At 39.6% G+C, this 23743-nt stretch overlaps 1 protein-coding gene across 8 annotated transcripts in view; it reads left to right on the top strand.

The window, feature by feature from the left end:
* ARPP21 (cAMP regulated phosphoprotein 21) overlaps positions 1-23743 on the top strand; it is a 207830-nt gene that overhangs the window by 62801 nt on the left and 121286 nt on the right. For all 8 annotated transcript variants that reach the window (XM_048511050.1, XM_048511045.1, XM_048511047.1 and 5 more), the window contains 4 exons: positions 1851-2001; positions 4793-4871; positions 7601-7660; positions 8557-8697. In XM_048511050.1, the coding sequence (XP_048367007.1) occupies positions 1851-2001; positions 4793-4871; positions 7601-7660; positions 8557-8697 (431 nt within the window). The remainder of the gene's footprint in view (positions 1-1850; positions 2002-4792; positions 4872-7600; positions 7661-8556; positions 8698-23743) is intronic.

Below are 23743 nucleotides of genomic sequence, written 5' to 3'. Positions count from 1 at the left end.
ACACACTCTGTCCTTACTTTAAAAGGAATGTTGCCTCTAATGTTATATGATTGGTTTTTATCAGTGTACTATTGCAAAATTGAACATCACTTGTTGTTCGCTACACTTACCTTGTATGAATGTATTTATCAACGTTGTAATTTTACTATTGAGAAAAAACCCAATAAAAATGAATATAAGAACAAAACAATAGATTGTTTTTACGACTCTGCAGAACTTCTCTGTGTGTGTTTTATTTCAGTTGCAATGTATATGTAGAAATGGTTTGTTATATGTATGGCACAAGGAATATACTGGATGCTTATATGTTTGTTTTAGAATGTATGTAAAGTTTGTCTTTTCCTATAAAAATGCAAGTGCACTATAACAGTCACTGTGGCTTCAGGATAAAATCCTCAAGGTAATAGAGCTGTTTAGAGTCCTCTTCATTATTTGAAGAAACAATGGCATGATTGCCCTTGATCATTTAGATTGATTATTTGGAAGGAATTTAAGATAGCAATTCAGCACATAGGTATTATTGCATTATCCCAAGGCATACTCACCATGACTTTCATTCATTGGCTGCAATTTGAAAGTCAAGGGTCACATTCTAGCAAAGAGTTATGTGCACTTACGCCCATTGATTTCAGTAAGACAGTGCAATCCTAAAGAGTTACTTCTGTCTAAGACCATCCATTTCAGTGGGCTTAAACTGGAGTAACTTTGCATAGGACTGTACTGTTTTAGCATGCATTGTTGTGCCCTAGGATATGTTTATGTGTTCATGTGTAGTAGAGAAAAACAGTACCTTTTTCATAACGTTTACATTTTTCAATATTTTCTCTAGAGAACTAACATTTCTGGCATATTTTAATGAGTCTGTCGATAGCTGTAGTATATTAATGACATTAGAACTCTCAGCAATACATATATTTCCAGGAGGTGTCGACATTTGAGTTATTTGCTCATTAACACTTCTTAAATCAAATCTTCAAGAACTGCTAATAGAGTAATATAATTAGCACAGTGTTTGTAAGGCTGAAGTTTTGCTCTCTGAAGAAAGCACAGCAAATTTCTGAGTAAATATTTAGGATCATAGTGTAAGAAGTTTAAAAATCTTAAATAAATTTACATTTTTTTAAAAAAGCTGAAGAAAGTAGGCTTAACAAAGCCACCTGCTTCTCCCTATTTATCAGACATCTGTTTTATAATGTAGGTATAAAGAGCGCAAATAATCTCCTTGAATAAATATTAACTATTCAAACTAAAGAGTAACCTATTCTAACTTCCTGATTTTAAGCATATACTAGTAGGAGTAAGTCCCACACATTCCAAACTTTGATTTAAGTTGGATTTACTTGAGCTTAAGTTGTGCAGATTGAAATTCTAATATTTCCCCAATAAAATTCAAAATACATTCTATCCATTCAGTGGAACTTATTTGGACCCATAGATTTCAGCTGCAGCTCTTTCTGTGCAGCCCTATGCAGAGTTACTCCAGACTAAGCCAACTGAACTCTGTGTTAAAATACAATAATTGCACAGGATTGCACTCATCATAACTAGTCAAGCATGCTTTCAGTTGAATTCATTGGAACTTATTTCAAGGAAATCAGAATCATTTTTAAGCAAATTTATTAAATTCAGGATGCTCATCTATTTAGAACTAAATTTTTACAGTAATCTAAAATACATATCAAGAAGTAAAATTTGTCCTTAGAGTACACTATTCTTTTCTTAAGATAAAGTTTTTTTTAACCAAATAACGTTTGGCTTCAGCTTTTCTAAGCGTGCACTTCATAATGCAGTTTGGAAGCCATGCCAAGTTTCCTAAATCTGGCCCTAAATTATTATATTTTTTTCAACAGGAATCAATACAACTACAGCTTTCAAGTTTCCCCAGCCTACATGAAGAGGATAAATCTAGTAAAGATGAATCTGAGAAAGAAAAAGAGAAGGATAAAAACAAAGAAAAAGATAGAAACAGTGAAAAACCCAAGATAAGAATGTTATCAAAAGGTGAACAAAAATATTTAAGTCATTATTTAGTCATTTATCATAGTCACATATTAAGACATTTTTGAATGTGTGTGAGCATATGTGCTTGTATGTGTATTTGAGTTGGTTTGTGCATATATTTATATAATCTGTATGTGTTGTGGGGTTGTAGTATGTACATTTGTTGACACAATATCGATGACACATCTTCAGTGTGCATTTAGTTAAGTCAAGCATGCACCATTTCTGAGCCACTCCTTCAATCAAAGGCCCCAAACTGCATACGACAAAAGGTATAGCTGTTTTGGCTGTCTGTCTGGAACTGCAAAAGGAGGGGAATTATCAGGAACCTAGAACACTACAATATATGGTAGGTTGGTTCAGGCACAAGTGAGTCACAAGTGAGAAGTCTTGGTAAGCACTCATCTCAGATAAATAAATTGGAATAAATAACTATACAAAAAAGAAGAGTAATTATTGTGCTTTAGGGACATTGGATGCATTTTACTTCAGTTATTGTGTCTGGGATAAAATTAGCACTGGGTTTTTTGGTTTGTGTACTCTGTTCACTGCCTATCTTAGTACTGGAGAAAGGTAATAAGTGATCTGGAACATCCCATATTCAATCTAAATCAGAATCTCCTAATTCCTTCATTGCTTTCCCCCCTTAGAAAATAAAGCACAAGTAGTGTTGGAGAGGGAGTTCATGACCCAATGTCTTCCTCCAGATCCTATCTCACCCTGAATACAGTCCCGAGGGCTAAATAATGAGGGAACGGGCCTAGTTCTAAATTTGGGGACCCTACACTATGTGAAACCATTTGTGTGTATGTGTGTATGCATGCATGTTCTCAAAACAAAGATAGGTGTGTGATTGTGAAAAGCCCATTTAAAATACTTCATAAAAATTAGAGGTGCAAAAATTGCCACTCATTTGTACTCTGTCATAGACCTCATTTCTCGTGGCTTAGTGTACTTTAAAAACTTCAGTGGAGTTTTCAGCCTGGATCCAGAAACTCTGCTGAATATCAGAAGGTGGTTGGAATAGACAGTACCAACAATTAGTCCATTCTTGCTTACATGGAGAAGGGAGTGGGGTAGAGTGAATGACTGAATCCGAAGATTTCTGGATCTGGACACACAACCAGGTCTGCTGGGTGTGGAAGATCATTTCCTGCTCTTGCAGACCTATACATACCTAGTTGGTGAAATCCAAACACAGTACACTGGATGCTGCAATCACAGTCATGTTGCCATATGTTGATCACCTTTGTTTGATTCAGCAATTTGGGTTTTAGCCCCACTATAATAAAATAACTGGCCCAAGAAAAATATGCAGTCAGGCTATAAGCCAATGGTTCTCAACCTTCCTAATGCCGCAACCCTTTAATACAGTCCCTCATGTTGTGGTGACCCCCAACCCTAACATTTATCCATTTTACAGATGGAGAACACTGATGCAGAGAATCTTAGGCGATCCCTGTGAAAGGGTCATTCGACCCCCACAGGGGTCACGACCCACAGGTTGAGAACCGCAGCTATAAGCTGATAGTTGTATGTGGTGGGTTTTCCGGGCTGTGTGCCCGTAGTCTTGTTCCTAACTTTTTGCCTGCATCTGTGGCTGGCATCTTGTGGGAAGTCTGTCACACACTGTGTCCAGACAGTGTGTAAAACTGTGTGTAACAGACTTTCCTCTGTGATACACCTCTGAAGATGTCAGCCACAGGTGCATGTGAAAAGTTAGGAACAAAATCCACCAGACCGTGGCCACAATCTGGAAAACCCACCACAACCAGTTGAATCCAGCTGTGAAAACCTTCAACAATAGATAGTTGATAATTTGCAATTATTCAATGTGAACAGAGTATCATTAAGATAAGATTTTCTTTATGGAAGTTTAGACAATTGGCTGTTCAGGAAACCGACTCTGAATAATGACTTCGGGAGTCATAGCTTCCTACGCACATTCACACCTTGCCACTTCCCAGTATGTCATGAGGTGTGGGCTTTTATTAGTACAGTAGATCATTCTTTCAGAATCGGACAGTTTGGGCCTAGAATTGAATCTACATAATGATCTGTCAGTCTTAAGTGACTGTTTTTGTTGAACTGGCCAAAAGGATACCTGTGCTATAGATGAATGCAGAAAAAAATATCCTTTTGGACTTAATCAAGATGACTTTCAGTCTTCAGGCATCTAAGGATATGCAAATCCCATCTTCCCTGAAAAGGTTCTCAGAGCAGAAACCTAAAATTTACCCATGAAACTTGGTGAAACTTGATGGCAATTCCAGAAGCAATATATTTTCTGGAGGCAGCCTGGACAAAACACATTGCAAATGGGCAAATGCCAAAATTAATCTTCCCGGTTGTTTGGTCTTCTGCGTTATTTTGCTTGGATTTTCTGTAACTTTTTAACATTTGGCTGAGCAGATATGTATACGTCCTGCTCTAAAATTTAGAATTCCTCTACTAATTAACACACACCCATGCTCATTATTTTTGGAATTGACACCTTGAAAGTACTGGAAAGACTTAAAGTGGATTTGTACATCCATTGTGCTTTTCTAAAGCACAGCACTTTATATTAATATCCTGATGTACATGGTGCCTATAGCTGTTGGTACAGTAAATTGAAAGAATGGGTTCCCCTCCCACTGTTCATATGGGGTAGTTTTGTAAGTCACTGCCTGCATGCATCAGGAACTCTTTGTCAGGCAGCTGGAGAGGGGGAAGAAACTTTATTTCACACAATGGCTTTAATTTTTATACATTTTAAGAAATGAAACTATGAGCAATGTGTGTTTTTCAGACTACAGCCAAGAATACACAGACTCAACAGGCATAGATTTGCACGAATTTCTGGTTAACACATTAAAGAATAATCCCAGGTACGTATCATGCTACTGTGTGGCTTGAGATCTTCGCAACTGGGAGCAATGAGGTGTTAATTCTGGAAAAGGGGGTGGTCATGGGGTGGGAAACAATAATTACAATAAAGCATATTGATTTTGGCAAGAGCTGCTATAAAAATCAGCATATACTCCTTAGCCTTTGCAGTTTCCCATAATTACTTCCTCAGAAACCTAGCCTTAATGCATATATGTGCATTGTAAAATAGCGTCCGATGTCTGAACAGGATACGCCAGTGTTTTGGAAGTGCAGACAGGCATCAGCTTTGACATGTGTACTCTTTCATCCCCAATGAATGCACTCGATCAACTCCTCCCTAAATGAATACTTGTCACAATCAGGGCAGTACGCTTCTTAATATAAATAGTGTGTTGTAGACAGGAGCCTTGAGTAGGAACTCATAGTGTTATTCAAGTTAGTTTATGTGTTTGCTTTGGGAATTTTTGTGTCTCTTTTCTATTTAGGGACCAGGAGGCTAACTCAGGAATCATGATACCAATTGCTTTACCATGATTAAGCATTAAGGAACTGATTAGCCCAATATTGCTGGCAATATGATTAAGGGTTGTTAGGCTCAGCCATCAGGATTCCTGCTTCTGACATGTAAACTTCTGGTGCCTTGATAGATCCTGGTGGGGGAGACAAGAGCAGGAACAGTGGTATAGCCAGGAACTGTGATTTTTGGCAAGATCAGAGTCAAGAGTCCACAATTTTTGATAGTTCTAAAGGGGGAGTATGGTCATTTTTGGCTGGTCCAAGACTGAAGTCAAAAGAGACCAATTTGCCTAATAGGTATAGGTAACAATAATCCTACCAGTTTAAGAGTGTGAGCTTTGTCTCTTGCTTCTTTCTGAAGTGGCTCATAAGTAAAAAGAAAAAAATGACTCTGATGGGGTTTAAAAAAATGTTTTTGGGTTGTTTGGTTGAGATAATTTGTACCGGAAGATGGAAGACCAGGAGAAGCAGGGTTCTATTGTCCATTCTAGATTTTCTCTCTGTCATGACACACAGCTGGCTATATTCTGCACCCAGGCCTGCAATGTGATATATTATAAAGATTATAACTTTCATTAAAGCAATCCTAGCATTTGAATAACATCAAATGTTGATGTACAGTATTTCACAAAGTGCTAATATATGTTATATTGGTCTTCATTAAAATAGTTCTATAAAGTCAGCCATCGAGTGAAGTAAGATTTCAACTAGGGAATTCTCAAATCACTTCTCAGGTTTCTAGTTCTGGGTTGCCAACCTCCAAGTGGAGATATCCCAGAATTACCCCCCCCCCCCGATCTTGAGGTAGAAATCAGTTCCCCCAGATGAAACAGCTGTCTTGGTTGGAAGACTCTATGCCTCTGTGGTGCATTCCTGGATCCCTGCTCTCCATAAACCTTACCCTCCCCAGCTCTAAATCTCCAGGAATTTCCTACACCGAAACTGGCAGTCCTATTTTAACCTTTATACCATTCCAGTTCTTTTGATTGGCAACTGGAATACATAACCGCTGCCACAAAGTAGTCAATAGTCAAAGTTGTCTTTTTTCTTTTTCTTTTTTTGCTGGAAAATAAACGCATTATAGAATATCACATTAGGTAAAAATCACAGATTGCTGCCCCATACCAATGGATATAACACCCCTTATGTTAAATTTATGACCAAGCAAACATTTTGTAGCTGTTGTATTGTCGAAGGCTTTCACGGCCGGATTCAACTGGTTCTGGTGGGTTTTCCGGGCTGTGTGGCCGTGGTCTGGTGGATCTTGTTCCTAACATTTCGCCTGCATCTGTGGCTGGCATCTTCAGAGGTGTATCACAGTGCGAAATCTGTTACACTCTGTGATAGACCTCTGAAGATTCCAGCCACAGATACAGGCGAAACGTTAGGAACAAGATCCACCAGACCACGGCCACACAGCCCAGAAAACCCACCAGAACCATTTTGTGGCTGTGTTTGCAGTCTAGCAGTCTAGAACAGTCTAAAACAGCATTTCCCAAACTTTTTTTTCCATGGCCCGGTTATTTTAATACCTTTTCTCCATGACTCACTAAAAATTTTATGGCCTATTTCTTAGTAAAACAAAACAAATTTGAATGTCAACCTGCCACGCGTCTGCCTGTGCTGGCTTGGTAGGGATGAGCCCATCCCTGCGCCAGGTCTCATCTGCACGCGACAGCATCAGGGAGGCTCCTTAGATTCCCGCTGTACCGCGGCTCTGTTCATGGCCCCTTTCTGGGTGGTTGGCTGGCTGGGGAGGAGCCCCGAAGCTGCTGTATAGTTGGCTGGTCCAGCTCCAGGTGAGTGGTGCCCTCTGAGAATGGATGGGTGGGGTGGTCAGCCCCAGCCCCGGACATTAGGTAACATTGGGTCATGATCCACCATTTGGGAAACACTGGTCTAGACCATATTTCCTGTGTACAGCATCATATATCTTGAAAATGTATATAAAAAATAGAATGTATTTTATGTGCATTTCAACCAAAAATGGCTTCCAAACTAGCTCCTTAGAATCCTATTCAAATATCAGTTGCTGATAGGAGAAACATTTCCGACTCAGTTCAACAATTACCGATAATGCAGAACACTTATAAAACAAAATTCTTTTTTCCTTGAGAATTATAATTTTGATTAGAAATTATGATCAGAGTTACTACCATGGCTATTGCCTAAAACAGTGGTAAAACTGAATTGTTTTCTTTGGTATTAACAGGGACAGAATGATACTGATGAAAATGGAGCAGGAAATTATTGATTTTATTAGTGATAACAGGTAAGGCTGTTTTCACCCTCAACTGGGTGGGGGAGGGTTGAGTATATTCTCAATCATGACCTTTAGTGTTCTGCAATATTTTGATATCATATTCTTGCAAACACCTGAAGCACAATGGTTTAGTCCATTCCAGTATGTCAGTTCTGGCACAGAGTAGAGTTAAAAGTGGAACCTCTGGTGGTGTATATCTCTCCCCCCCACCCCAGTAGTGGTGTACATTACAAATGTAATAAATGAATATTTATCACTTTCCTATCCTGCTGTTGCTCTGACCTGGTTGGCCTAGGTTAGCCTGATCTTATCAGGCCTCAGAAGCTAAGCAGAGTCAGCCTTGGTTAGTATGTGGATGGGAGACCTCCATGGAATGCCAGGGTTGTGATGCAGAGGTAGTCAATGGCAGGCTACCTCTGTTAGTCTGTTGCCTTGAACACCCTACCAGTGGTCACCATAAATCCACTGTGACTTAATGGCAAAAGAGAAATATTGACCTTACTTCAGGGAGATCATGGAGAAGTGTGGGGGATTGTCCTTCCCAGTCTCCCACATCATGTCTAGCTTGGCTCTCAAGCACCTGCATCTGTATAAATGGGCAAATGTAACCCTATAGTGCACCATTCCCCTTTCTTTCTACTTCACGGCAATTATATTACAATTGTAAAAAATGCTTACTAATTCTACTTGGGTAAAGTTAAAATGTGACTCAAGGACCTGGTACATGCAAATGTTAGCATGATGGTATTCTTTTACTGAGTAAAAATAACCAGATGCTTTGTAATTTGGCATACCAGTTGTTGAATTAACACTGGTTAATGTAAAGTGCCTTTTAAAAGTTGAGTGCTATTGTTTCATCACATCAGAGTCCCTTTCTATTGAAACATTTGATGGTTTTGTTCCAGTAATCATTATAAAAAGTTCCCCCAGATGTCATCGTATCAGCGAATGCTCGTACACAGAGTAGCAGCTTATTTCGGCATGGATCACAATGTAGATCAGACTGGAAAATCTGTCATTATCAACAAGACCAGCAATATGAGAATGTAAGTGCCACCCCATTTACCTTTTCTAATATCCATTCTTAGAACCAGTTGGTATCATGGCTACATTCTGTTTATCATACCCCAGGTGTTTTCTTTGTTCTTTTGTCCTATTTTCTTTCTTACTGGGTAATTTTCTTTACTATTCCTTCTCATGTGGAGTGTCATTATGCTTGTCCTTGGAAGAACGTTGGCTACATGAAATACGTTGAAGCAAATCGATCAAACTGTTGTTGATAAGAGAGCTATATAATGCCTCTAAAATGGAACATTACTTCTCCTGGTCCCTTATTATCACCATAAAGTTGGAATGAAAGTAAATTGTTTCCTGTTATTTTTACATGGAGAAATGCATCCTGGAATAATACAACACAGAAGGTTGCATCATGGTGCCCTTTTTATTCTCCTTTGGTAGGACTCTATCTGTAAACACTGAGTGCTGGTCTAGTGACCGCCTTTGTTATTTTCAAGGCTTTCAACACATATCCCTCCTCAGTTTCTCATCGCACTCTGAAATGATTTTTTGCAAGATCATTGAGCTATAAGCATCTAGTGTATAGAAAAACACTAGAGGTTTAGAAAATACAGAACTACTACTTGCATCATTACTTCCAGGACACTTTCCTATCAAATAAATTGGGACTTAATTCTGAGTCAGACTGTGTACTATACACATACACTCTCCCCGTATATGATACTAGTTGTCTACAATAATCTCTCTTTTTGCCAATCACAGCCGGATACAGAAATTTGCATTCTTTGTATGTGTGTGTGCGCGCGTGTGTAGACATAGACTTGTATGGCAGAAGATAGCCCTGTTAATTTCTCACTGATGGCAACAGATCTTTTGTTCAGTGAAGCCCATGTATGCTGATTAACTCTCAGGCTGGTTTGGGATACCTGCTCCTGTAAGAAATTACTGAATAAGAGCAAATAATTGGATGTATATTTGAAACTAAGCGGCCAATTCAAATTATAATTTGAAATTTTGCCTTCCCTCTATTTTCACCTAGTTTTTTTAATTGCCTCATGGCACTGAGTTACTACTCATCTGTTCTCTTCCTTAGACATTTTACCTCAGGTTCCTGTTTTTAATGTGGTCTATTCTGCACCATTTCTTAAGTCTATTTTTCTTTTTCTCCATTGTCTTCCTACATTGTAGTGTCTCTTTCCCATTCTCAACCCATCCTCAAACCCGTAATGTTCCCAGGGCCTGTGCGAGGTTTTAATCTGAATCACACCAACAACTTTCCCTTCCCTTATACAAACTGACAGCTTGATTCCATAGCCTTGGAATGTCATGAATACTATGTCAGCCATTCATTGTCTGAGTCTTCACTACAACAAGTACAATGCAATATAGATATCCTAAGACATAATTCCCTGAGGAATGGAACATGAGTCAACGATGCACTTCCAACTAAGTGGCATGCAGGACTCACTTCCAGCCATGTAAGTGAATCCTACGTGGCGGTTGGTTGGAAGTGCGCCCCTCCCAGCATCCTACCCACCTTCCCCCATGACAAGGAGCAAGCCAAACCCATTAGGAAAATGGTGGCAAGCTGCCCTCTCCGCCAGGCCCAACACAAGCCTCCTCATTTCCTGCCCCCCCCCCACAGAGACCAAGATGGGCCTGGTGGGGCAGCAGCATCAAAGCTGCCCTTCTACATGACCCAGCAACAGCCTCCCAAGTGCCCCTCCCATTCCCCCCCCCTCTTCAACAAACCTTGCTCTGGAGGGGCCTCTGCAAGCACAAAGGCCGACCATGGCCACCAGCAGATGTGGGAGAACGCCATTGGGCCAGGCAATCTGCACCACCCTTCCCTTACTGCCAGAAAGCTTTGTTGATTTTTGTTTGCAAGGGGGCAGGGGGTAGTAGCGGGCAGCAAGCTAGACGACTAGCGGGCAAGCATGCTGGCTGGTAGGGGGTGAGGGGATGAGTAAAGCAGTAGTAAAGCCCATTTTGAAGGAAAAGCTTGCTTACCTCCCCCAAGTTTTCTAGAGCCCTTTGCATTTAACCCCGCAGTGAACTTTACTATACATTTTCTATGATCAACACCCTGTGACACTGTATCTTACATGGAAATATGTTAATTAAAACCCAGCAGCTTCTCCTTATATGCAAAGTACTTTGGGAGAAAAGAAGTTACAGTAGAGAAATAAAGGGTGTGGGGAAAGAAAGGTGTTTAGCTCATTTTAGAGAAGGCTAGAATGGTGGCAAAAGAAAGTGCTGGAACAGGGAACACCATCACGTCTCAGTTCTTCATTGCTACATATTATCCCTTTTGAAGTTACCTTCCCTAGAATAAGAACATCCTGAGGTTTCATTACATGAGTTTGCATGTACATATAGTTTGGTCCGATGCCATTTTCAGTTGCGGAAATGGTTGTTTGTTTTTGTATGAATTGTGCAATTACATATTCAGGTGGGGTGGATTCTATATCATACATTGTTCACAGGGCTTTAAGTAACTGCAGTTGGTATGGCCTATTATTATATATTCCTAGATAACTGATCTAGAATAAAACGAAAACTTGCAGTCAAAGAAGTAGCGGGTGATTTCAAATTAGTGTATAAAATTCATCCTCTCACCTTTACTGTTTTGTGGACCACGTGGCCAGTTAAATATCACTGGAAGCTGCAACTAGAAGAATTGCACAGTTCAATTCTAGTCTTTAGACCTAGGGACCTGTAACCACCACAGCTCTTGACTGACTTCCCAAGGACTTCTATTTCCTCTCCATATTCTTCACAGGGCTTTCAGTACTTTCTGCTTTCCTCATGATTTCCTAGCTCCTCTTCCCTTTCCCTGAAGTCTGCCTCCTTTTCCTGTAGTTCACTCTATTTCCCAGCCTGCATTCTTCTTTCCTTCTAGTGAAGCTGGGAATTGTAATTAGGTCAGCTATTTCAAGCACCATCTGAAAAAAAAAGAGATAACTTTTTGGAGTTCTAAATTGACTCACTTTTTGTGCATTTGTCTTCTTGAGGTGCCATTTGCAAAGTGCGCATTGCCTCTTGGAAGTGCAGATTGTGTTGGCTAATTTGTATTATACACGTGTTACCCCTGCAGTGCACATGATTTTTTTTCTAACTTGGAAATTCCTAGCCATATCAGGATTTTGTGTCTAGTTAATTTCAGCTATCAAGGACATTTGCATCAAAACTGAGTAAATCCTAACAATCAACTTATAATGGAATGGCAATAATGACTACTGACATTGGGTTCCTATCCTCAACAATGCCAGCAGGAAAAACAGTCACATAAGTTGTAATGTATCTTGGTTTTAATAATAGACAGATTAATATTTTCAGGGGATAAAAGAAATCAATTCAAAACATGATCAAGTGTTGTGAACTGGAAAAAATTATATTTTGAGCATGTTATTTTCACACTTCAACATCAATTTTTACTTCTGCATCTTAGTTTCCCTATTTCTTGGTACCTTTTCTCAGCTGTTATTTTGCTGTTATCACCAGGGAAGGGTGGGGTATTTAACAACAACAGTTATATATGAGGTTTTAATCCCAGCCAAACTGACAATTGTACCTTCCTTCACAGAATAATCTTATTTCTGTGAGCAGCTGAGCATTCTGTGTACACATCTGTCAGATAATCAATATCAGCGGCTTTACTGCCACAAGCACAGTTTCTATATGAGTTTTAATTATTGTTATCTTTATCATTGCCAGAGTTGTTCAAAATCTGCAAATACTTTACATTTCCAAACAACTTGAAAAGGTTAATTGTTAATGATATTCTTCATATTTTGTTGTTCAATCAAAGAAAGAGATTCGATTAACTCACATGTGTCGCATATGGTGTTTGTTTTTTTTAAATTTTATATTGAACTTTGAGATCATAATGCAGTGAAACTGAATATGCATATTCAGTGTATAATTGTATGTTTCAGATTTGATACTAAACAGCTTGGTGTAATAGATGACTGGTATTGAATTGTTTATAATCATTTAGTATCTGTTGGATTTTAAGCAGCATTAATAGTTATGCACATTTATGATGACATTTAAACCACAGGTAAATGGAATTTATTACATATTGGTTTTTATAGAAAATCCAAATAATATGTACATATACATGAAATCCTTTGAATTTATGATGGCTGCATGATACCTATTGATCATTTGGCCTCCCTGAATCAAACTTAACCAAACTTGGGGGGTATCATCAGGACAGTCTCCTGATGATACCCTGAATTTTTGCTGTCACTAGCTTAACAATTGCACCCCTGACAGGCACCCCCAGAAATTTGCCCAAGATTCTTACTTCTGAATTAATTTTTTTCCATGGATATCAATGGGGAATTTCTGGTGCAGCCAGTGGGGTGCACATTTCTGAAGGCACAGTCACAAAACTTTCAGGATATCTTCAGGAGACTGTCCTGATGACACCCTCCAAGTTTGGTGAAGTTTGCTTCAGGGGGGCTAAAGTTAAGTACCCTCAAAGGGGCAGCCCCTATCTTCTATTCGCTCCCATTGAAAACAATGGGGATGGGGCACCCTTTTGGGAGTCCATAACTTTGGTCCCCCTGAACCAAACTTCACCAATCTTTGGGGGTCTCATCAGGACAGTCTCCTGATGATGCCCTGAAATTTCAGTGCCGATACCTCTACAAATGCGCCCCCTGCAGGCCAAAACACAAAAAACACCAAAAAACGCATTTGAGAATGTCGGATGTTACCACAAGTTTGGATCGCGCAGAGTTCGGAGTGGGTGGGCTCGGGCCCTTGGCCCTCTGAGGATCTCCGAACCGGCTCAGATTGAGCTGAGTCACCAAGCCTTGTTGCCTGTGCTCCACCTCTTGCCAACCCTGCTGCATCCTCGGATGGATCTTTGTGGGGTGGCAGAGCTAGCAGTCAGGGGTGCACACACACTGGCCAACCCACCAACCGCACCGCTCTCCCCTGGATGCTGCCGCTGCCTGCCACCGCCCGCTCCAACCCTGCATCTTGCGCCTTTTCGCCTAAGTTCAGCCGCCAGGGAGGGGGGAAGCCACAAGCCACCAGCGGAGGAGGATGGGGGAGCTCCGCCTCCTTCCGCCGTCCAGGGGGGGCATCAAACTCAGGTTTTGTCCTCGTTTGCCTCGTTATGCCCCTGCTGTTAACCGCAGAGAGGGGGAAATTGCAGCATTGTTGTGGGGATAAAATGGAGGGAAGCAGAATAATGTAAGCCATTTTAGGTCATCATTGGGCAGAAAGACAGGGTATAAATGATTTAAATAAATAGCTATCCATCATAGCTAGATAATATATGTAAATGTATCTACTTGAACAATTCCTTAAAACTTTGGTAACAAATGATGTGGCTTGCAAATTATTACCATTGCACCTTTCTCTTATGTCTTCTCTGGGAACCTCTGGGTTATGTAAATATTGATGAAAATAAATTCCCATTAGTAGTTGCATTTCTAATAAATTGCAAGATAACTAAGACCAACTTTAAATTCACCAACATTCAGTGGCATAGTGCCAACGGGACAGGGGGGCACAACGCTCCAGGCAACGCTGGGCCATGGAGGGTGTGCAACGGGGGCGGGCAGCACCGCAGCAAGGGCACAATGCACGTGCATACCCCTGGCACAGTCCCCCCTCGCTCTGCCCCTGCCAACATTGTTACACTGGAACACAACAGCATCACTGTGGTCACCTTCTATTAGTTTCACATTTTATACTTAAAAAAGAGAGCAGGTAATTTTTGTGTATTTATTTATTTATCCAACTTCTATCCTGGCCTCTGCCAGTACATTGGGCTCAGGGAGGTTTACAATAAAAATATCCGGTTAAATTGTATACATAACAGGTAAAAATCCATACTATTTAGCATTCATCAGGACTCAAACACACCAAAATTGGGAAGCCAATAAAGAGGAGAAAAGTATGGTCATTAAATACATCATAAATACATGCAGATTTTGAAGATGAAACAGCAATTTTTATGTTACAAACAAGCTGCAAAAATGTAGGTTGAATAACGCAGGACTGATCTACCATTAGATAGTTGAAGACCTCCAAGAGTAATTATTCATGCTATTATGACAGTCTCTTAGGTATTAGCAACTGGAATTCGCTAGATTTGTGTCATGGGATTTGACATTTTTATTAATGATGTGGAAGGAAGAGTGAATGGTTACCAGATCTTCAGTTTAAACAAAGCTGTGAGGCATTATAAAGGGCACATTAGAATTTAAAATGATCTTAGCAGAGAACAAAGCTGGGAAAAAACAATGACATGAAATTCGACAGAAACAAATCTGATGTATTACATTTACAACTTGATCTATACTTGTTTGTTCAGAAGTAAGTCTTGCTTAATTCAGTTGTAAAGGTAAAGGTAGTTCCCTATGCAAGCACTGGGTCCAGGACTGGATTTATTTATAGATTAGACAGGCTGAAGCCTAGGACTTCAAAATCTAGGGGGGCTCTGGCTCTGGTGTATAATATTTTACACTGTTTCATAGCCCTTTCTTACACTTGCTGTAATAGTGCACTGCAGTCTCTTATAACCCTTCAATAGATTTCCTTGTGTAACCCTGAGTCCACTAGGGGAGCTAAAGAGTTAGGATACTTCATATCAGGAAGAAAAGGTGCAATCTTCTCAAATTCACTGGAGGGTATGAAACTGCAGGTAGTTCCCCACAAAGGGATTCCAACCTTGTTATAAGCTACATATCAATATTTTAGGTATGAGAATTTCTTAGGCTGATTGCTTAAAGTGGGAGATGGTGGTCCCAGGCTTCAAGATAAACTATCTTATGCAGAAAATGAAAGAACTGGAGTTTGTGTTTATGGTGCATTTTTGGACCCATGTGATAGGTCATTTTCACAAGGTAGCAAAGCCATTCAGAAATCAGAACCATTATTGAGTGCTTGTGCAGGTTTACTTCAGGATTTTAAAACAAAATTAGAGAAGATTTTGATGAGCTTGAGCAACAAGCAAAAGTCACCTTGTCAAATGTTAACTATAGAACAGCCACAAGGAGACAAAGAGTAAGGAAACGGCAAGGAAATGATGGAAGTGCATCTGGTCCTGATGCTTTAGATGGACTTTCTTAAAGAGATAAGTTTAGGATTAAATCCTTTATTCCTATGCTAGATGTACTTGAGGTCATCTTAAAAAGAGCTACTGTGTACACTGATGTTGCACAAATGTTTTCCTTTCTTGCTAATCTGACTGCAGTTCAGCAAGGTGTTGAACTATTGATGGGAGCATACCCAGAAGATGTTAACCTGAAACTTACCGATAAACTTTTGCACTTTCAGTTGTATTCGAGGCAAAGCCATAAGCCTACAGAAGAGCACTTTCAGTCTCATACACACCTTTATCCAATTATATATAAGGAAAAAAATCAAATGGCCTTCCTTAATGTGGAAACAATCTTGCAGCTATTTATCACCTTAATGGTTGCTAACTGCTCAGGAAATAGATATTTTTCAAACCTCAAAAGAATTAAAAATGAATTAAGGACCATGATTTCTCAAGAGAGGTTGTCCACACTGAGCATTCTTTGCATTGAAAGTGACAAACTGGAACGAAATTTTGATGAACTTTTGGATGATTTTGCTATGAGGAAGTCTAGAAAAACCTTTTTAGTCTTAGTTTATTTGATGATGTAACTTCTTTATTTCTTTATATATATATATATACTGAGAAATCTTGTTTAATCTCTTGAGAAATCATGTTTAATTACAACATAGTAGGATCTAAAAGTGTCACACTGTCATTGTCAAGTAGTCATGATCATCTTCCCAGGCAATAAAAATTGTAAGTTCAAAGTTTTCTTTAAGGCTATAACAGTAAACTTATAATTTCATTTTCCTGAAAAATTCCTGCTTTTCCACAAATGTTTATAAAGTTTGGTTATGGCAAAAGTTCTTCACAATGTTAATTTTAACATTTATGCATTTTTTTCCAATTACAGTATTTAACAATAACATTTTATGTCCATCTTTTAGAGGAGAAATTGTGAACTGCAGAATTTTAAACACCTATCGTCATCCTTGGCTTTACTCAGTTTAAAACACTCTTCTATCTTCCTCTAGTTCCATGGTGGCAAACCTTTGGCACTCCAGATGTTATGGACTACAATACCCATCAGCCCCTGGTCATCAGCCAATTGGTCATGCTGGCAGGAATTATAGTCCATAATATCTGGAGTGCCAAAGGTTCGCCACCACTGCCTAGTCATAAGGGTGGGGGATTGAGAGAAGGGCCTCACAAGTGGAACAGTTTACTGTCTCTCTTCATCTAAATTTGGCTCTGCCTGGCCATTACTAACCCATGGGGTCAAGTCACATCACAAAGTCTACTTACCCCCAGCAAGCTGGGTACTCATTTAACCAACCTTGGAAGGATGAATCAGTCTTGAGCCTGCTACCTGAAACTGACTTCTGTTGGGATTGAACTCAGGTCTTAAGCAGAGCTTTGACTGCAGTTCTGCAGCTTCCCACTCTGCGCCACAGGGCTCTGTAATTCAGTTGTACTTATTCCAATTGTGTACCCTGGTTTGTAGCCTTAATTTAATAAAGTGTGTCATTTGCAGTGGTAGAAAAGTAGCTTGACAGAATTATTTTTTTTAAAAGTCTGGAAGGATGTCACAAAATGATCCCTTAGCACATACAGTGAAATCCTAAGCAGAGTTACTCCCTTCTGAGTCCACTGAAGTCAGTAACCTTACAGTGGAATAATTCTGTTAAGGATTGCATCATTAGGCTGCAGTCCTAAAACAGTTAACTGGGAGTAAGCCATATTAGATAAAATTGGAGTTATGTCTGAGTAGAGCTGCTTAGGAGCATTCTCTTTCAATGAAAGTACAGTATAAAGTAAAAGCACATAAGGAAGGGTGCAATAATAATATTATGAATAAAAGGTTGTTATAAAGAGAGAGCAAACTAAATAGTCATTTATCCCACCCCCTACCCACCCACCCCACTCTCCCTAAAGCGAAGGATCTTGCCAGGAAGCCATGAGGAAAGTGAACTTCAGAAGAAGGATTCAAATTGTAGCATTAAGATCTATATTAGATTTATTTCTAACTCTTGGTACTGCTAAAAATCTAAAGCTAACGGGTTTAAATTTAATATTTGGCTGGTTAGTCTAATGCTAAAAACTCAGTCTCTCTGTGCTTCTGTCTTCTTCCCTCCTTGGTTCTCTGCTGCGCATCTAAAGTTCATTTGTTTGTCCACTTCCTTCCTTGCTACCAAGTATTCTTGGATTCTCTGTGAGACTTCCCATGAATCTCACATTTTCTTCTTTGCATTCTACATCTCAGCCTTCAGTTTCCTTGTCTGTTTGAAACTATTCCCTGCAAAACTGACCTTTCACTTTTCTCACACTTCTGTCATTATTTATTGACATTTCTCCTGCTAATAGCTTGCCCTCTAGGAATTAGGATATCTTTGTATCAAGATTCTGCATCAGAGCAACTCAGTTAATGATTAGAGAGCCAATATAGGCAACATGAAGGCAGCAGCCAGATTTGGGCTTAAAATTGCTGAAAACTTCTTTGTTGTTTTTAAACTGTAAATTATTACTTTCATACTAGATCTCTTATTGATATATCAACATAGGCAGTTTAAAGTACGAGAAAATACTTGCTGAAGTAAAAATTAGAGATGTTGGTATATTTTCTAGGGCCACATTATGCATTGGAATTATCAACATATAGTATGGTTTTTAAAGGTAGTGTGAGGAGGAAATATGGGCCGAGCCATAGTCCTGGGAAAGATGGACTGTAGTTCTTGTATTGCAATATAAGCTGAGCTCCTTGTTATATCTTGAATCATTCTGGGACTCTGGAGGAAGGCTGTTTTTCAAAGTAGAGGCATAAGATTTTCAGCAGAGTTACAGGTTCCTTTCTTACAGGAATCCCCATGTTTGGTAAAGATTAGGCCAGAGGTTCAATTTTATGGGCCTCCAAATGGAGGAAAAGTATAAAATGGAAATCTATAAAATCTTTATCAAATTCAGGGGTTCTTGTAAAGAGAATAGTCCTGTACTTGATAATGGTGCATCTCTTTACAAGAACTATTGAATTTGATAAAGATTAGGTCAGGGAATCCAATTTCATGGGTCCCCAGATGTTCCTCCACTGTTTCCAATAGAAGGTGCCATAGGCACCATCTTCAGGGGCCATTTGCCAAACCTGGGGGTTCTTTTAAGCAGAGTAACATGCAGTTATGTTAAAAATTTGGTTGCCCTATCTCAACAAACTGCCTCCCCACCCCCCACCCCCGCCCTGCAATTATAATTGACAGCACTGAAAAAAAAAATCAATTTTTTTCAGTTTTGCCTTTTTGGCTCCATTAACACCATGCCTCTTTTTTCTAGCTGAAAAATATCTAAAAAAGCCAAAACAACTTTTTTTGGCTTTTTTTGTTTTTTTTGCTTCAGCATATCTGAATTCACATCCCTAGTTTAGAAGTGGTTTGCCATTGCCTGCATGGATTTAGAGAGTTCAGAGAATATTGTGACTGCCCAAGGTCACTCAGCAAGTATCGTGTGAAGGAGTGGGGAATGAAACCTAGTGCTCCAGATTAGAATCCACCTCTCTTAACCACTTCAACATGGTGGTCCTTTGTGTCACTATGCCAATAAAATCCCCCTTCAGAGCTATTTTAAGCTCCAGTAGAGAAGAAATAAAGTCTCATATTGTGCTGCACCCCCACCCCCAATCCACTAGAGCTTAAATCAGTTTGTGGGAACCATTTCCAGTTAGGAAAATGGCACAAAGGAAGATCTCACTTTCCTTCCCCAGTCTCACAAATTTTGTCTATACTGTCATATGTGTTTCACTGTTTAAGCTTAATTGGGAGACCCAGAGTTCTTTTTGCTTGACCATTCCACAGCAAATAGCAAAATGTGAAATACATAGCAACTATATATTACAATAAAGCTGTCACCAGTCATCTTGGATCATTTTTTCCCCTTTTTTGGTTTGCTGACGTGTTGCTTGCTATAATCCTATTTTTCTTCTTTCGCTTTTCGCGGTCACAGAATTCCAGTATCTTAATCAGCCCCCTAGATAGACTGATATAATAAACTAGCATGTATGAATTTAGAGTAGGTAGTACTTTACTCCATGAATATTACACTTACTTGCTTAGGATGGAATGAATCATGGGCTTTATTTACATTTGGGTCTGTGACTTTCTCGATGTTGAACAGACATGGAGTTTGTTAATAAATTTTCTTAATTTTACCAAGTAACTTGGTCATTGTTCTAGTAGCATCGCCATGATTAATTCTAAGTTTAAAATCAGCTATAAATGTGGTAATGAGTTCCTTGAACATCTGCTGAACTCCAAGACTAAGTTCCAGGTTAACCATCCAAACATAAATGCTCAGATTTAGCTTTTGGTAGAAGCAGTTGCATGAATACATCCTAAATCATAAGGAATAGATGTTTATTATAGTTCCTTTTTTATAATATGCACTCTATTTGGGACTGTAAAGATTTTTTTCAGCACTGGTGTTTGCTCTTCATCTGTTCTAGGGTGAGCAAGGAACGATGCTGTTGACATATAGGCCCATTTATGCACAAGGTGACTGCTATGTGGCAGGGGCAAATATCCATTGCAGCAAGATTTCTTGTAGCAATGTATTTCCCTGGACCCTTCTTTCAATTTCCATTCTTCTCGCGCCAAGTGACATCTCTTAAAGCACGACTTTAATTTTCTTTGCCATCAGATCGGGGGAGATTTGCCAGTGAGCACAGTTTTGCCCCAAACATCTTCCCTCCAACCACCACCACTCCCTCCCACTTCCTAGAGCTCCCATGCACACCCCTTCCCCCTTTTAGATTTGTTATTACTTCAGTTTTTGTTGTTCATTATATTGCAGTATTGATACATGTAAACAGAATCACTGCAAAATAGCAGTCTTTTATTGCATTTGAAAGCTTCCAAATGGTGGATTAGCCATTTTCCTTGCTTTCTCACTTCCAGAGCCATTGCAGTTAACAATAGGCTGGGGGGGGGGGGGATGTCTGTACAATGAATTACCAGTGGTGGGCTATTGATATAACTGTAATTTAAAGGGCTTTAACAAAGCCTTGCAACTACTGAGTGTGATGAGATCTGTGCCTTTAAGAGGGAATTGATGGGCAGTGTGTTCTGCAGTGTGTGGAACATTTCAAACAACTCGTCTCTCCAACCAAAATATTCCTTCATAGTGGCTTGGCCGTCAGGGATAGCCACATTTTATGTTGGCTGTGTGCGTGCATGCGTGTGTGTGTGTAAAGTGTTGTCAAGTTTCAACTGACTTATAGTGACCTCAGCAAGGGACTTGCAAGGCAAGCTAGAAGCAGAGTCTTTCATGGTAGTGCTAGCAATATTGCAACTACCGAGTGTGATAAGATCGTTCATAGTGATGCCTCATTCAGATACTGACCCTGCTTAGCTTCTGGGCTCTGATGAAATCGGGCTGTCCCTTTCCCTCCTTGTTAATATGGATGCTACTGGGGGCAAAATGTTCCCTTTGTTGCAATTTTTTTATTTCACAGAATGCTAATCAGAATCAACATCTTAAATGGATTAGTCTCCTTGCTTGAAAAACAATAAAACTCAATTCCTAACACAAAAATAAAGCTTATACCAGTTCTTCTAATACCAAAAGCAATATGGTGTTATCGCCAAAGCCACCTTGAATTAAAGACAGACAGAAATGCTGGTAGGTGAGGAAGAGCTAAATGTAGCAAACTCAACTGAAAACTTGCATAGGTCTACCCAAAATCTGTTCAGCTCATTTAAATATTTGTTGTTACAGCACTTTCCCCTGTCTCCTGAGGGAGGAACATATATCAACTAAATTAGCTTCCTGATGCTGTATGTTAACAGTTATGTTTCCATTTGCTTGCTGCAATCATTGTCCTTTCTTAGTAATGCTACTTTTAATGGCTTTCCTGAAAAGATCTGACATGTTCTACCACATCAAGTACATTTTAACATGAAGCTATGCATTATGATTTTTGAGACTTCTTAGAGGAGGATCGCAGGTCCCTCATAAGTGTGAATAATTTATTGCTAACTTGAACCCAGTAGCACTGCTTTCCAGGCATTTTACCAGTGGTTTTAAATTTTGAGTCACGGGGTTGGATCTTAATGATCATTCTCACTTAAGGAAGATGTGGGAGTCTTACCATTTCCCTCTCTAGGCAGACTCTTCACCTCTTGTGTTGCTCTTGGAGATCCCCTGAAATTCCAGGGCTATCTCTGGTCACAGCAATGGTTGGAGGCAGAAAAGTCAGACTCTGCTCAGCTCTGCCTGTTGCAACATTCTTTCAAGTGAGACCCAGGCCTGTGGGACTTGTTACAATTCAGCAGTGCCTGTAAGACTGAGACGTTCCATCAGGCCTATGGTTGAGGCCAGCAATGGTTGCCATCTAGCTAACCTGCCTCCCCACTCCAACCCACCTCCTTCCTTCCCTTCCCTTTTGCTTTAACTACCTCTGAAGTTACCTGTCTCTTTTTTAAAATTAGTGTTTCAGTTATTCACTTTCCTGACTTTTCCTCTCTGATGAGCTCTTATTTTGCTATGTTTTATGCCACCATTAGAATATTATTCTGTAAGGTTTTAACATATGTGATTCTAATTGTCACTTTATGATGTAAGCTGCCCTGAGCACAGCCTTGTCGGGAAAGGGTGGGTTAAAAATAAATAAATAAAACCTTGGGAGCCGGCATGGTTTAGTGGTTAAGAGCAGGTGGACTCTAATTTGGAGAACCAGGTTTGATTCCTCACTCCTCCACATGAGTAGCGGACTCTTATCTGGTGAATCAGATTTGCTTCTGCACTCCTACATTGCTGTTGGATGACCTGGGGGTAGTCAGAACTCTCAGAACTCTCTCAGCCCCATCTACTTCAAAAGGTGTCTGTTGTGGGGAAAGGAAGGGAAGGAGTTTGTAAGCTGTCTTGAGTCTACTTACAGGAAAGAAAGGCAGGGTATAAATCCAACTACTTCTTCTTCTTCTTCTTCTTCTTCTTCTTCTTCTTCTTCTTCTTCTTCTTCTTCTTCTTCTTCTTCTTCTTCTTCTTCTTCTTCTATTGATGGAGATTTTCAATGAGAGCCACAGTCTGTCTTCTTTCATGTGCTACTGCTCTTCTTTCCTCTTCATCTTTACAGTTATTTATGCCCACCATCAGTGTTTTAGACAGTCTCCCGTAGTGTTTGTGCATCAACTGCATTCTATCCTGCTGTTCTTGTACAAAGATTATATAAAGAGTACGTCACATTCCTAAACCCATGAAGTGAAGGGTGGCATACAAATTGAAAATTAAAATAAATAAATAAGCTAATGGTAGTTGGCCATTGCCTAGAGCAAGACTTGAACTATCATCAGTATCCCAGTGATATCCAATTTCCTCTTTTCACCTGAATTAGATAAGTCACAGGAAGTTTTGAACTTATAACTGGAAACAGAAATAGGCTGGATGAGAGCCTGTTTTGTTAAAAAAATATCTTATTTCTACCCAGTCCTTTTCCAGAACAAGTTGGGCTCAGGGCACCTTACAACCATACAAAATTTACATAGTTTATCAAGATGTGAAATACAAAATATGTGCACGTATTAACCCTTTAAAACTTAACTAATTAAAATGATGCCCAGATAGTGATCTATACATCATTCTGTGCAATGTAAAGGGGAAAATCATTCTGAATATGGGTGAAAATTGCCTCATTGAGAAGATTGAACAACAAAAGTGGGGAATAAAATGATCTAAGAAGGTCCAGCAGGGAGGACAAAGGAAAAAAAATCAAGGGAGGAAAAATAGGAATAAGGTAGACAGGGAGAGGGCAGATCAATAGATGTAGAACTGTCACTGTTGTCAGCCATAGATCCAGCAGAACATCTCCCTCTTACAGGCCCTGTGGAACTGAGCCAGGTCTTGCATGACCCAGGTGTAATTCGTCAGAAAGTTCTGCCAGTCCAGGGCCAGGGCCAAAGAAAAGCCCTGAGGTATTATTAGCTGATAATATGTCAAACTGGGGATTAAGGAGCAAGTCTGTTCTGAATAGGGTGCATTCTTCATAT

Source organism: Sphaerodactylus townsendi, linkage group LG11 (genome assembly GCF_021028975.2).
Source record: "Sphaerodactylus townsendi isolate TG3544 linkage group LG11, MPM_Stown_v2.3, whole genome shotgun sequence".
Taxonomy (NCBI): Eukaryota; Metazoa; Chordata; class Lepidosauria; order Squamata; family Sphaerodactylidae; genus Sphaerodactylus; species Sphaerodactylus townsendi.
The sequence above is the reverse complement of the archived record's forward strand: the minus strand, read 5'-3'. Positions and strand labels throughout refer to the sequence as shown.